The 14,344-nt window shown below is 37.1% G+C and overlaps 1 protein-coding gene across 5 annotated transcripts in view; it reads left to right on the forward strand.

Annotated features, from left to right (window-relative positions):
* The window catches only part of OGT (O-linked N-acetylglucosamine (GlcNAc) transferase), a 42,385-nt gene that overhangs the window by 18,259 nt on the left and 9,782 nt on the right, over nt 1-14,344 (forward strand). For all 5 annotated transcript variants that reach the window (XM_086390044.1, XM_086390045.1, XM_086390043.1 and 2 more), the window contains 15 exons: nt 2,736-2,815; nt 3,289-3,484; nt 3,773-3,913; nt 4,476-4,576; nt 4,734-4,887; nt 4,991-5,092; nt 5,290-5,469; nt 6,327-6,485; nt 6,602-6,691; nt 8,603-8,728; nt 9,125-9,295; nt 9,408-9,524; nt 9,616-9,786; nt 11,159-11,311; nt 13,910-14,162. In XM_086390044.1, the coding sequence (XP_086246170.1) occupies nt 4,554-4,576; nt 4,734-4,887; nt 4,991-5,092; nt 5,290-5,469; nt 6,327-6,485; nt 6,602-6,691; nt 8,603-8,728; nt 9,125-9,295; nt 9,408-9,524; nt 9,616-9,786; nt 11,159-11,311; nt 13,910-14,162 (1,699 nt within the window). In that variant the 5' untranslated portion in view covers nt 2,736-2,815; nt 3,289-3,484; nt 3,773-3,913; nt 4,476-4,553. The remainder of the gene's footprint in view (nt 1-2,735; nt 2,816-3,288; nt 3,485-3,772; nt 3,914-4,475; nt 4,577-4,733; nt 4,888-4,990; nt 5,093-5,289; nt 5,470-6,326; nt 6,486-6,601; nt 6,692-8,602; nt 8,729-9,124; nt 9,296-9,407; nt 9,525-9,615; nt 9,787-11,158; nt 11,312-13,909; nt 14,163-14,344) is intronic.

Raw genomic sequence — 14,344 nt, forward strand, 5'->3', positions numbered from 1 at the left:
AACTGAATAATAGTCCTTTACTTAAGTAGACACGTAATATCTTTCTTTGACAGTATTGTAGCATTTGCTGGATGGTATATGGCAGTTTCCAGTTTTGCATTGAAAATGTACTTTAGTAATTAAAAATTGCTTTTTTAAACTGGCAGCTTGAAAAGAAGCAGAGTTATAAAGAAGCAGGGTTTCTTGGTGAAAAGACTGATTGCAGATCTGGGGCAGGAAATGTACAAAATTAATCTGGCGTGCCAGAGTCTGTCATAGCAGAAAGCAAGGAAGTTTTGATATATTTATGTCAAAAGTACTCAGGAGGAAACTGGAAGAGACTTCCACTGTCTAAAAATGGGCGTTGAGAATCAGTGGGAATAATAATTGAAATATTATTGAAACTTATCAAATACTTTAAATTCATGAGTTCATAATTATTCTAAGAAGAAATTCATGGGTCATCTTCAGAAGATAAGGACCAACTCATTATGAAAACTGTTTAAAAAATTGTGCTCTCCTGTGAACTGGACATCAGGGTAACCCAAGAGTTGATAGGAGAAAGTTTCTCTTTATACAAGTGTTCCAGTTAATAAATGAAGTAGGTTAAATGATAGAATCTGAGTATCACCAGTAATAAATTTAGGCATTTATCAGTGGCAAAAAAGAGACCCAACCAAACATTTTTTTTTTTCCCAACCAAACATTTTGTACCTTGTGATAGAAGTATTGATACTTCCACTAGCGAAGTAGCCTTTCAAAAAGAGAAAAGAACCCAAATCTGATTAGGCTTGTAGTTCCACCAATTTATAGGAAGTAACATGAGATGGAAGCATAAACATGTTAAAGACACCATAGGAGTGCAGTCAGCAAATTCAAACTATGGGAAGCTGTATAGAACAATGATCTGATCTCTTCAACAAATTGCAGGAATAAAAATGGAGATTGAAGCTTTTAATTTAAAAGATTAAACTCACATGGTTAATTGTATGGGTCTTATTTGGATCCTGAATCAAAGCTAATCAGAAATTGGACCACTCAGTGGATACTTGATATTAAGGAATTGCTGTCATTTTTTAGGTATGATATTGGTATTGTGGTTATGCTAGGAAAAAATATTCCTGTATTGTCCCTGAAATAGATTTTGAAATGTTTTTGAGAGCACTGAAAATTAGCTTCAAAATGATCTGGGAAGAGGTCAAGTTAGGCTGGAATATAGATTAAATATGATTGAACATGATTTTTTAATTGTTGAATCTGGGTAATGGAGACTTGGGGGTTTATTATAGTCCTCTGCTTTTGTATATATTTGAAATTTTCCATAATAAAAAGTTAGTGGGTGGACATCTATCACTATAGATAATCTAACTTAAGTGCAACAAAGTTGCCATCTATGAAGAGGAAGTATTCTTAATGAATCTTAAATATATTCACAGTTTCTTATTACCTTTACCTTTTCAGTGTTTCAGTTCAGGTTTCTACTTTTTACACTATAAGAGTACCTACTGGGACTTCCATGGTGGTCTAATGGCTAAGACTCTGGTCCCAGTACAAGGGACCTAGGTTTGATTCCTGGTCAGGGAACTAGATTCCATGTGGCTCAACTAAATATCCTGCATGCTGCAGGAGATCAGAGATCCTGACTGCTGCAACTAAGACCTGGTACAGCAAGATAAATAAAGTTAAAAAGAAAAAAAGAGTACCTACTCTTACTCAGTGGTTCTCTTTGGTTGCATGTGAGGAGCTTGTAAAAGATATGGATGTCCTGGCCCCATTTTCATTTTTTAAGTTTTTATTTTACTTTTTGGCTGCACCCCAAGACATGTGGGATCTTAGTTCCCTAATCAGGGATTGAACTGTACTCCCTGCATTGGAAGGCAGAGTCTTAACCACTAGACCTCTGTGGAAAGTCCCTCAGCCCCGTTTTCAGAGAATCTGATTTAATTGCCCTGTGATAGAACTCAGGCACCATTTAGGAAGTGTTAGTCACTCCAGTCGTGTCCGACTCTTTGTGACCCCATGGGCTGTCTGTCCATGGAATTCTCCAGGCCAGAATACTGGAGTGGGTTGCCATTTCCTTCTCTAGGGGATCTTCCTGGCCCAGGGATTAAACCCTGGTCTCCGACATTGCAGGGAGACTTTTTACCAACTGAGCCACCACGGAAGTCCTACCATTTAGGAGGTAAATTCTGATACACTGCCAGGGTTGAGAATTACTTCTGTGGATATATCTGCTTATATGTTAAGATAGCTTCAGAACTATTTGGATGAGACCATTTAATGGTTAGCATCCCATTGTAGTAATGTATCTTACTGAGTATATGGCTCTAATTACATATGTTACTAATGTCTGAGTATACAGTTGTAGTTATTGAAGTATATATTTCCTTTCTCAGAGTTTGCTGCTGCTTCCTGCCATTATTTTTTTTAGAAAACCTAAGCTTCATTAACTCAGAATAAAATAGGGCCAGCTATTAGAAGTATTGAGCTCAATAAAATTAGAGCAGACCCAGTTTAAAATTTTTTCCTTCAGGACACATTTTACTCATATTACATAGGAAGTTATTTTGATAATATTGAGGTTTGTGAATAATGAATGTACTGAAATAATTGGGTTTTAAAAATGAAAGAAATAATATTGAATTATACTAGAAAATGTAATGGGAGATCTAAAATTATGTCAGAATTAAGAATTGTAATTGGGAAGTGAGTCTGAAATTCTAACTTCCTCTGAGTAACTATCTTGCAATTTTTAGGCTGTCACCCTTGACCCCAATTTTCTGGATGCTTATATCAATTTAGGAAATGTCTTGAAAGAGGCACGGATTTTTGACAGGTGAGAGAATGTTCTATTTGGAGTCTGTTGTATCAACACTTGAGAGTTTGGACTGAAATTATTACAATGGTTTGTTGAAATGCACTCCTTTTCTACTGTGTTGCTTTCCCTCATCAGATCTGCTGTGTTACCTTTTATTATTGCCTGACTTTGCATTGTTGGCTTTTCATAAAGTCACTGTCTGTCTCACTGGTTTAGTTGAAATTTCCTTTATTGTAAAACTATTGAAATGGTTATCTTTTAGACAAAATTATTCCTTCTGAATGGTTCAAAAAGTAAATCCTGAATTTTAACTTTGTGTTGTTTTCAAAGGAAAGCCTGTTTCTTACGTGGGTATAGAAAAGTTTTCAGTGTAAAAATACATTTTATAAAGGTGCAATATTGATTTTTGAGATTAAGTATAGTATGGCATGAATTGTAATAAAGCATCCACTAAAGGTTAGCTATATTGTGTGTGTGTGTTTTATTTACAGAGCTGTGGCAGCTTACCTTCGTGCCCTAAGCTTGAGTCCAAATCATGCAGTGGTACACGGCAACCTGGCTTGTGTATACTATGAGCAAGGACTGATAGATCTAGCAATAGACACCTACAGGCGAGCTATTGAACTGCAACCACATTTCCCTGATGCTTACTGCAACCTAGCCAATGCTCTCAAAGAGAAGGGCAGTGTAAGGATTTTTATTCACTTTTTCTTTGTCACCTGGTGGGATTTTTTAAAAAGTCATTTTTGTATTTATTGTCCTGTATTAAATATTGAAGTGTCCGACTTCAATATTTTGTTTGACTTCAATACTTTGTTTGACTTCGGAGTTTCGGTTGAGAGGAAGAATAGAAAAAATACCTGTTTCTGGAATATTACCAGCCACTAGGCTTAACTAAGCAATTGTTAGAATAATATCACTGGTGGCTCTTTGATTCCTCTGTATAGGGTTTGAATAGTTTGTTTTGTTTTTTAGGTTGCTGAAGCAGAAGATTGTTATAACACAGCTCTCCGACTGTGTCCCACCCATGCAGACTCTCTGAACAACCTAGCCAATATCAAACGGGAACAGGGAAACATTGAAGAGGCAGTTCGCCTGTATCGTAAAGCATTAGAAGTATGTTGAGGGTGGTGTGACGGGGTATTTCTTGTGATAGAGGGAAGGCAATTAAGTCTGCCATGTCATCTACCTCTTTTGTAAAAATAAATAGTGGTTGAATCATTCATTGAACCAATTAATTGAGTACCTAAAGTGTGAGTGAGGTCCTGTGTAACATTCAAGAAAGTCCTTAACATTGAGGTTGTTATTTTATATGTGGATAAGATCTGCATAAAAATTTAAACAGTAAGCGACAGTTTAAGAGGAGTTATCAGTAAGTGTATAATTTCAGTGCCTGATGGCTATAATGTTGGTTGGTTAGATGTGGTAGCAATTTCAAAGAGAGAGATGCTAGAGTTACCAGCATAAATTAAGATGTTATGTTTTGAAACATGGAGAGGTATAAAATAAAGAGGTAGAATTTGAGCTCTTTGGCTTTGAAGAATGCATAGACTTGGAGAAGGTAGAGAGAAGTATAGGGAATAAAGGTGCTTGAGCCAAGTTCTTGTTATAAGTTATTACTGCTGTTTTAGCTAAAGTTATTTTTTTAAACCTCAGTTATCATTTTTAATCTTTATAGGTCTTCCCAGAGTTTGCTGCTGCTCATTCAAATTTAGCAAGTGTATTACAGCAGCAGGGAAAACTGCAGGAAGCTCTGATGCATTATAAGGAGGCAATTCGGTAAGAGACTCCCAGCCTTATTTTTTTTCAAGGTTTTAAATGCTTGGTGTTCGGCACATTTGATATATGGCACTTTTAGTAACAGCAGACTAAATTAACATTACAGGGGTTAAAGGTTTTAGTACTAGAGAAATAAAATCTTTGTCCTGTCCTTTAGAATCAGTCCTACCTTTGCTGATGCTTACTCTAATATGGGAAACACTCTAAAGGAGATGCAGGATGTTCAGGGAGCCTTGCAGTGTTACACTCGTGCCATTCAGATTAACCCTGCATTTGCAGATGCCCACAGTAATCTGGCTTCCATTCACAAGGTACTATTCTTTTATATGTATTTTATTATAATATGTGCATCTTCGTAGGTAATGTTTTTAATTTTAGGGAACATTTTAACCATCCCACTTTATTTACTTCCAGGATTCAGGGAATATTCCAGAAGCAATTGCTTCTTATCGCACTGCCCTGAAGCTTAAACCTGATTTTCCTGACGCTTACTGTAATTTGGCTCATTGCCTGCAGGTAAAGAATAATGGGCCAGTAACTGGCTTTCAGGGTTGTAATCTCTTTTTAATTGTTATCTGCCATATTAACCCAGGCTTGGTTGGAGACAGTGTTCTCTAATGGGTTATCTGACATTACTTTAGGCCAAAGACACATAAAATGTTAAGTCTTGGAATACAATTTTCTGGATAATATCTTCTTTTTGCCTTCTCTAGATTGTCTGTGACTGGACAGACTATGATGAACGAATGAAGAAATTGGTTAGCATTGTGGCTGACCAGTTAGAGAAGAATAGGTTGCCTTCTGTGCATCCTCATCATAGTATGCTATATCCTCTTTCTCATGGCTTCAGGAAAGCTATTGCTGAGAGGCATGGGAACCTCTGCTTGGATAAGGTGCAAGTCTTTTGTTTTAATCTTTTTGTTGTAAAGTAAGACATGGATACAAAAAACTGAATTAGATTTATGGCTTAGTGAGTTATCATAAGGTGAACACCACCCAAGTTGAGAAATGAAGCTTTGTGAGTGAGCCCAGAAGCTCCTTCCATTGTGTCCTGTCTTTTATTTTTATATTTAGCTGTACCAGGTCTTAGTTGTGGCATGCAGAATCTTCAGTCTTCATTGTGGCATATGCAATCTTTAGTTGCAGTACGCAGGATCTAGTTCCCTGACCAAGGATCAAACCCAGGCCTTTGCATTGAGAGCATGGAGTCTTAGGCACTGGACCACCAAGGAAGTCCCTGTCCTATCTTGATCATAATCCCTTCCATTCTATAAGGCAGAACCCTTAACTGAAATACTAGCAGTGGACTGATGTTTCTTTAGTTTTAAAATCATAGTTTTTAGTAATGTGTTTTATACTTACTTTTGAGAATTAGAGCACTACTTGATAAAAGGCGGGAATTTACTTAGCAGAATAGAGTGGAGTGCTAGGTCTAATTCTGTTCTTTGAAAATGTTCCCCTACAGAATTTTCTTCTAAAATGTAGGGTTTGTCATACTCCGTCCACTTTGCTTCCTTCCTATAACTTTTAGACTTGCTTGGGCTATTCATTGGCCTCAGAAACAGGTCACAGTATGAACCATATTATATAAGTTGCTAAGGTTGCATTGAACTGGCTATATGAATTAAAGAAGTATTCTGGGCACAAAACCATTCCCAATAGGTGTGAGTTGTGTTTTTAGTCAGTTTTCCTAGGTGAAAGTTTATGTATAGACTCAACTTTACTAACAAGCCTTGAATTCCATTGTTAGATTAATGTCCTTCATAAACCACCATATGAGCATCCAAAAGACTTGAAGCTCAGTGATGGTCGACTGCGTGTAGGATATGTGAGTTCTGACTTTGGGAATCATCCTACTTCTCATCTTATGCAGTCTATTCCAGGCATGCACAATCCTGATAAATTTGAGGTAAGACTAGTGTTTCCCTAGAGCCGCTATTGTCACCATTAGGTGTTAAGCCCAGTGTCTTTTTAGGAAAGATATGAGCCGAGGTTATTAAATACATATTATGTGCTACCTTTCAGGTATTCTGTTATGCCTTGAGCCCAGATGACGGCACAAACTTCCGAGTGAAGGTGATGGCAGAAGCCAATCATTTCATTGATCTTTCTCAGGTAGGTGTAACTCTTACACTTCAGCTTTATAATTTGAGCAAATAGTGAATAAAACTGTTGACGTCTAGCTTGTATTTTTCCTGACAAATATTTAACATCAGCTGTTTCATGCCTTTCCTGGAAAAGGAAATAGCAACCCACTCCAGTATTCTTGCCTGGAGAATACCATGGACAGAGGAGCCTGGTGGGTTTGCCCATGGGGTCGCAAAGAGTCGGAAATGACTGAGCGACTAACACACATGCACGCACGCACATGCATACTACATGCCTGTGGGCAATTGCTTTGATCTTATTTCCTTGATTGTTTACATTTATTACATTACATTTGTAATCATCATGGATTTTGCTGAGGTTGCAAATTAAATAGAAATATGATATATCTCTGCTTGGACATAGAACTTCTCTGGGGATTGAGCTAGCACTTGTGACAGTAGATATCTAATATTACCTGAATAAGTTGAACAAGATGGTGGCTTGGAAGAAGAACAAACAGGTCATTTAAAGGACCTTTGCCTTTAAATCTTTATTTTTATACTTGGCTCCATTGCTATTTTCTCTAGGAGCTAAAGTTTTATGATAAATTAAGATTGAAACCTGTGAGGGAATGTTGCTGAAGGTATGGACTAGAGTTTTTTCTTACAGGCTCTTTTGGCCACTTTGGTGACTAACAGAGGTATGTGTGGTATATCTAGTAATTCATATAGATGAATCATTGAAATCCTAGTAGGAGAATTGCAAGACTCTTGTCATTTCATAAATAATTTGTACCCAACATCTTTTGCATTATAGCTATTGCTTTGGAAGTACACCTTACCATTTTTGGTGTAGGGTTGGACTCTTCTGTGACCAAGCAGCATACGACCCTCCATCTCTTGAGACCTTTCAGGATTCACTGCTTATTGACTGAAGTCTAAACTCTTTAAAAATATATATATCTTTTATACATATATATTAATTGAAGCATAGTTGACATACAATATTAGTTTCAGGTGTGTGTGCACTCACTAAGTTGCTTTAGTTGTGTCCGACTCTTTGAACCCCATGGACTGTAGCCCCCCAGGCTCCTCTGTCCATGGGATTCTCCAGACAAGAATACTGGAGTGGGTTGCCATTCCCTTCTCCAGGGGATCTTTGCAACCCAGGGATCAAACCTGTGTCTCTTGCATTTCCTACATTGGCAGGCGGGTTCTTTACCACTAGCGCCACCTGGGAGAATTTCAGGTGTACTACATAGTTAGTTGACATTTGCACATATTATGAAATCACCATGAAAAGTCTGGTAATCATCTGTCTCCATACAAAGTTACTACAGTATTATGACCATATTCCTCATGGCATATGTTATATCCCTGTGGCTTGTTTTACACCTGGAGGGTTTTTTTAATCTTCATATATGTAAACTTCATATATGAAGTCCAGACTCTTCAGAATGGCCTTCACAACCTTTCTGAGTTTGACTGCAACCTTGTTTGCCAGTGCTTTTCACCCCCCCATTAGCCTTCAGTTATACCCTATAGCAAACAGAAGTGATCTACCCAGTTTTTTCAACCTACTGTGCACTTTACTCTGGTTCCTTATTCATATAGTTCTCTGTGAGATTATAATTCTTCCAACTCCCTCAAACTCCTATCCATCTTTGGACACCCATTTCAAATACCATCTCTGCTATGAAGCCTAGTTGTTCATACATTCAATGTAGAATTAAACTCTCCTTCCTCTGTATCCTGTTTTGGTGATACTGTGGGCCCATTTTAATGGCACTTAACCATATTTTTACTCTGCATTAATGTATTCTTAATTTGGGTTCTTGTATTTTTGCGTCTGGGAATTTGAATTCTGTTTAATATCATTAAGGCTAATTGAATCAGTCTGAGATTGTATATAATAAATTTTTATTTTTTTATTCTGTAGATTCCATGCAATGGAAAAGCAGCTGATCGCATCCATCAAGATGGTATACACATCCTTGTAAATATGAATGGTTATACCAAGGGTGCTCGAAATGAACTCTTTGCTCTCAGGCCAGCTCCTATTCAGGTAAAGGAAGTAATAATAACAACATTCATTATGTTTATTGGGCTAAAAAGACAGTGATATGTTTTTCCCCCCTCTGGTTAACTGTCCTTTGACACAATAGGATAGATGTGCCTAAGTTATGAAAAAAGTGTAGTTCTTGAAAATGCATAGGGACAAAGAATTAAAGGTAAGGATACAATGCCCACAGGTACATGTTTATGGAGACATGCAGTTTGTAGTTGATGTAAACAGTTGTTCTATGTTATAAATTGGAAAAACCGATTAGCACTTGGAAGTTTAGTTTGAAATATTACTTGATTGGCTAAAGAAGTCCACCCTCGTTTGTTTACTTATTTAATTTTAGACCCTTTTGATGAAGGTTCTTAGTTTTTCATATGATTTTTTTCCTTCTTCTAGGCAATGTGGCTGGGGTATCCTGGGACTAGTGGCGCACTTTTCATGGATTATATCATCACTGATCAGGAAACTTCACCTGCTGAAGTTGCTGAGCAATATTCTGAGAAGCTGGCTTATATGCCTCATACTTTCTTTATTGGTGATCATGCTAATATGTTCCCTCACCTGAAGGTAGGTAGAAAAACAGTGCTGTAGGGGAATTGCAAAGAACTGTAGTCATTTATTTCTTACTACTGTTCCTGTGCATTCTAACAGATACATTTGAAACTTTTTTTTTTATTAGAAAAAAGCAGTTATCGATTTTAAGTCCAATGGACACATTTATGACAATCGGATTGTGCTGAATGGCATCGACCTCAAAGCATTTCTTGATAGTCTACCAGATGTGAAAATTGTCAAGGTCAGAACCTGGTCAATATTGTAATTGAAATAAAGTTATCTGCATTTGGGATCTTTCCCCTAATGATGTATTTTTGTGTAATTATTTTAAGATGAAATGTCCTGATGGAGGAGACAATGTGGACAGCAGTAATACAGCTCTTAATATGCCTGTCATTCCTATGAATACTATTGCAGAAGCAGTTATTGAAATGATTAACAGAGGACAAATTCAGATAACAATTAATGGATTCAGTATTAGCAATGGACTGGCAACTACCCAGGTAAGAAGAGAATAATAGAATGTACTGTGTACCACCAAGTATACATTTATCTTTTTCAAATCTCATAACTCTAGGAGGTAAACATCGTTACTCCTGTTTTATAGATGAGGAAATGAATTTGGGGAAAACTGGCATCTTATATAGGTTTGTTTGATTTTAAAAGTCACTTGTATTCAGCCAGCAGATTACTTAATGAGAGTCTTCTGTGTTAATACCTTGTTATTCCCTGCCTCTGTGGCTTTACTCTTATCAATGGTGAAATATCTGTAGACATCATACAGTTTCTTGCTTCTATAACTCATCCTTTCCCCAGTTAAATCTTACTCATCTTTAAGACTTTCAGTTCAGACAGCTCCTCCGACAATCTGTTTCTCTCCGTATCTGTAACCTCTCCTCCCCTGCTCCATTGGTACCTGTATTCTCTGCTTCTGAAATATTTGGGATGTATCTTTACATCCAGCACAACACATTCTAAGTCCTGGGTTTGAATGCATTTGCCACTGAATTGAATTACTTTAGAGCCTGTGTCTTAGCCTCTGTAATGTAGTATGTGCTCAGTAAATATATATTGCTTGTGTACTTGAATAAGTGAATGTGTAGCTCTGTCAAGAGATGATAAGGCAAGGATCTTTGACCTCTTAGGAGTTAAAAGTTTTAGTGGTATAGCAATTTATACAAGAGGGCGCTTGAAGTGAATTCAGGTTAGGGAATTAATCACCCATAATGTGCATTGGGCTGAAAAGACAGTGATGTGTCCCCCCCACCTTTCTGGTTAACTGTCCTTTGAAACAATAGGGTAGACATGCTTGACTTAAGGGAAAAAAAGTGTAATTCTTGAAGTGTACAAAGACAAAGAATTTTGAATGTAGAACACAATGCCCATTTATATGAGACATCCATCACACCTGGAATAGTTACATAACAATGTAAGGTAGTCCCCAGATATGTGGGAATTGCAAGATAAGACTATAATTATGTATATAGATGCTCAGAAATAGTGGTGAGGCAAGGCGCTTTTACAGAGATTGTTTGGTAACTGAAGTTTAGTCCTGAAAGGTGGATGTGACTTTGAAAAGGACATTTCATTCATGAAGAAAAGAGTGAGAAGAAGCTTGCTGTTGGATTTATAGGATTTTGAAGAGAACTCTTTGGCTAGAGTGAGATGTTTCATAGTGCAGTCCACCCCAAATTAAGATAGTGCCCTAACTTTTTTCCTTTAACTTAATGCGTCACAAATATTTTCCCATTGTAGTTTAGTTATATGACTTTTAATGGTTATACCACTTTGCATCATAAGGATTCTTTATTGATTGAAAAATATTGGAGTATGTTGACTTTAAGTATAATCATCATATTCTTTTTCTTGTTGTAGATCAACAATAAGGCTGCCACTGGAGAAGAGGTTCCTCGTACCATTATTGTAACCACACGTTCTCAGTATGGGTTACCGGAAGATGCCATTGTGTACTGTAACTTTAATCAGTTATATAAAATTGACCCTTCCACTTTGCAGATGTGGGCAAATGTGAGTATGTGTAGATTCATTATTAATGTCTAGAGATTCTAGAAAAGATTCTGTATATAGGCCGTCTTGCTGAGGCTGCCTGCCCCTCCCCCACCCCCATTCAGGAACTATTGTTCTCATGTCTAATTTTCAAAAGAGCTGTAGATTTCAGCAGTTTTTAATTTTCTTTCATGTGTCTAAATATCACATTATGAACTTTTAAAATTTACGTGTTTAAAAGCAAACTTCTTCAGGCCAAGTGGTAAATATTTTTGGTTTCTCAGTCCATACTATCTGTCATATCTACTCAGTTCTGCCATTGTAACAGGAAAACACCATACTTATGTAAATGAATGAGCGTAGGTATGTTCCAATAAATTTTTATTTACAAAAGTGGGCAATACGTGAGATATGTCCGATTTGGCTCATAGGCTATATTTGCCAACTCATGGTCTAAGCTGATAGTAAAGCTATTAATGTATATTCATCCGTGTTTAGTAGCATTCTTGGAATATTGTAGAATTAAAACTAGGAAGGAATTGGTTTACGCCATTACCTATCAGTCATTTCATCGTACCATTTCGTGTAAGCAGGACTTCTGAAGGTTCTTAACTTTGCTATCCATATCTGGCTTTTATTCCATAGAGCTAAAATGGAGATAATTCTTGGTTGACTTTTTTTCTGATCAATATTTGCGTTTTTTGGTCTGTTTTGTTTTTCTTTAAAGGAGGAGGGAGGGTGGAGGAGAAGAGGAAGCAGATGAGTTCAGGTTTTCTATCCCTTAGTCTTCACTTCCCCATTTCAAAAAACCTGAAAACCAAAAACATGTTCATAAGTTTGCGGTAATTTATTTGGTAGCAAAACTGCCTGAAATGATGTTAAGCTATGATTCTTTATTTTATTCCATTTAGTATGAATATTCCTGCATCTTGATGGAAAGATATTAATGTTTGTTTACAGGAAGTTGCTGCTGAGTACATTATGTAATTTTTTTTTTTTTAGTTTTTTTTTTTTTACAATTTTTTTTTAAATTTTATTTTATTTTTAAACTTTACAATATTGTATTAGTTTTGCCAAATATCAAAATGAATCTGCCACAGGTATACATGTGTTCCCCATCCTGAACCCTCCTCCCTCCCCATTACCATCCCTCTGGGTCATCCCAGTGCACCAGCCCCAAGCATCCAGTATCATGCATCGAACCTGGACTGGCGATTTGTTTCATACATGATATTATACATGTTTCCATGCCATTCTCCCAAATCTTCCCACCCTCTCCCTCTGCAACAGAGTCCATAAGACTGTTCTATATATCAGTGTCTCTTTTGCTATCTCGTACACAGGGTTATTGTTAGCATCTTTCTAAATTCCATATATATGTGTTAGTATACTGTATTGGTGTTTTTCTTTCTGGCTTACTTCACTCTGTATAATAGGCTCCAGTTTCATCCACCTCATTAGAACTGATTCAAATGTATTCTTTTTAATGGCTGAGTAATACTCTATTGTGTATATGTACCACAGCTTTCTTATCCATTCATCTGATGGACATCTAGGTTGCTTCCATGTCCTGGCTATTATAAACAGTGTTGCAGTGAACATTGGGGTACACGTGTCTCTTTCCCTTCTGGTTTCCTCAGTGTGTATGCCCAGCAGTGGGATTGCTGGATCATAAGGCAGTTCTATTTCCAGTTTCTTAAGGAATCTCCACACTATACTTACTGTACTACTTTTTAAAAATCTGAAATACTCTAAATTCTGAAATCTGTCTGTTCTCATGACTTTCAGTGAAGGGATGGTGAACTTAATTGAATAGATGTAGATCTAAATCAGGTTGACAAACTGTGGCCTGTGGGCCAGATCCAGTCCTCTGCTTGTTCTTGTTTTGTTTGTTTGTTTTTTTGGTTTGTTTTTGGTCACAATGTGAGGCATGCCAGATTTTAGTTCCCCAATCAGGGATCAAACACACACCCGCTATGGTAGAAGCAGTCTTAATAACCACTGGACTGCCAGGAAAGTCCCAACTGCTTGTTTTTGTAAATAAAATTTTATTGACACACAGCTGTGCCTACTAATTTACATATTGTCTGTGGCTGCTTTCCAGTGACGAGGGCAGAATTGAATAGTTATGACAGAGTCCATGCTGGCATCAAAAGCAAAAATATTTGCTCTCTGGTCCTTTACAGAAAAAAATCTGCCGACCCCTGATCTAGATTGTGCAAATAAAGTTTGGCAAATGTGAGCTAACTTTGTTTGTTGTACCATGCTGGGGAATTTGAAAGTTGAAATGAAAAATTCCTATCTTGTGGACAAAAACCACTCCTAGTATCAGTTCCCACAGGACATAGCTGCCTCAGATTATTCTAATTAGTTACTTGTTTTGTGCTTCTTGCATCAGTCTCCTGTTTCTTTGAACTGTGTTTGGGGACAGCTAAGCAGAACACTATAACCCAGTTGATCTAATTCATCTATGTGAAAGAAAAACTTAAGTTCACAGTAGGCTGCTTTCTGGGTGAAAAGCATAGAGTACGGTATATGGTAGAATTACTAGAAATTTATGGGAGCCTTTCTTGAGAAGGGCAGAGCTATTAATACTTATTCTTATTTTCCCTATTTTAGATTCTGAAGCGTGTTCCCAATAGTGTACTGTGGCTGTTACGTTTTCCAGCAGTAGGAGAACCTAATATTCAACAGTATGCACAGAATATGGGACTTCCTCAGAACCGTATCATTTTTTCACCTGTTGCTCCTAAAGAGGAACATGTCCGGAGAGGCCAGCTGGCTGATGTCTGTCTAGACACTCCCCTTTGTAATGGGCACACCACAGGGATGGATGTTCTCTGGGCAGGGACACCCATGGTGACTATGCCAGGTGAGTTGCTTCCTTATTCTTTTTAAAATCTCCTTGGAAGAAACACTTCCAGGTGAAATCATATGTACTAGAAGCAATATTTAGGGCAAAATGATAGAAAATGAGACTTGTTGAGGTCTGAACATGCCTCATCTGCATTGTGTAGATATTTTTTTTTTTTTTGGATATTTAAACATAAATAA

This window comes from Bos grunniens, chromosome X (assembly GCF_055505025.1).
Source record: "Bos grunniens cultivar Pamir isolate PY7600 chromosome X, Bosgru_T2T1.0, whole genome shotgun sequence".
NCBI classification, from domain to species: Eukaryota; Metazoa; Chordata; class Mammalia; order Artiodactyla; family Bovidae; genus Bos; species Bos grunniens.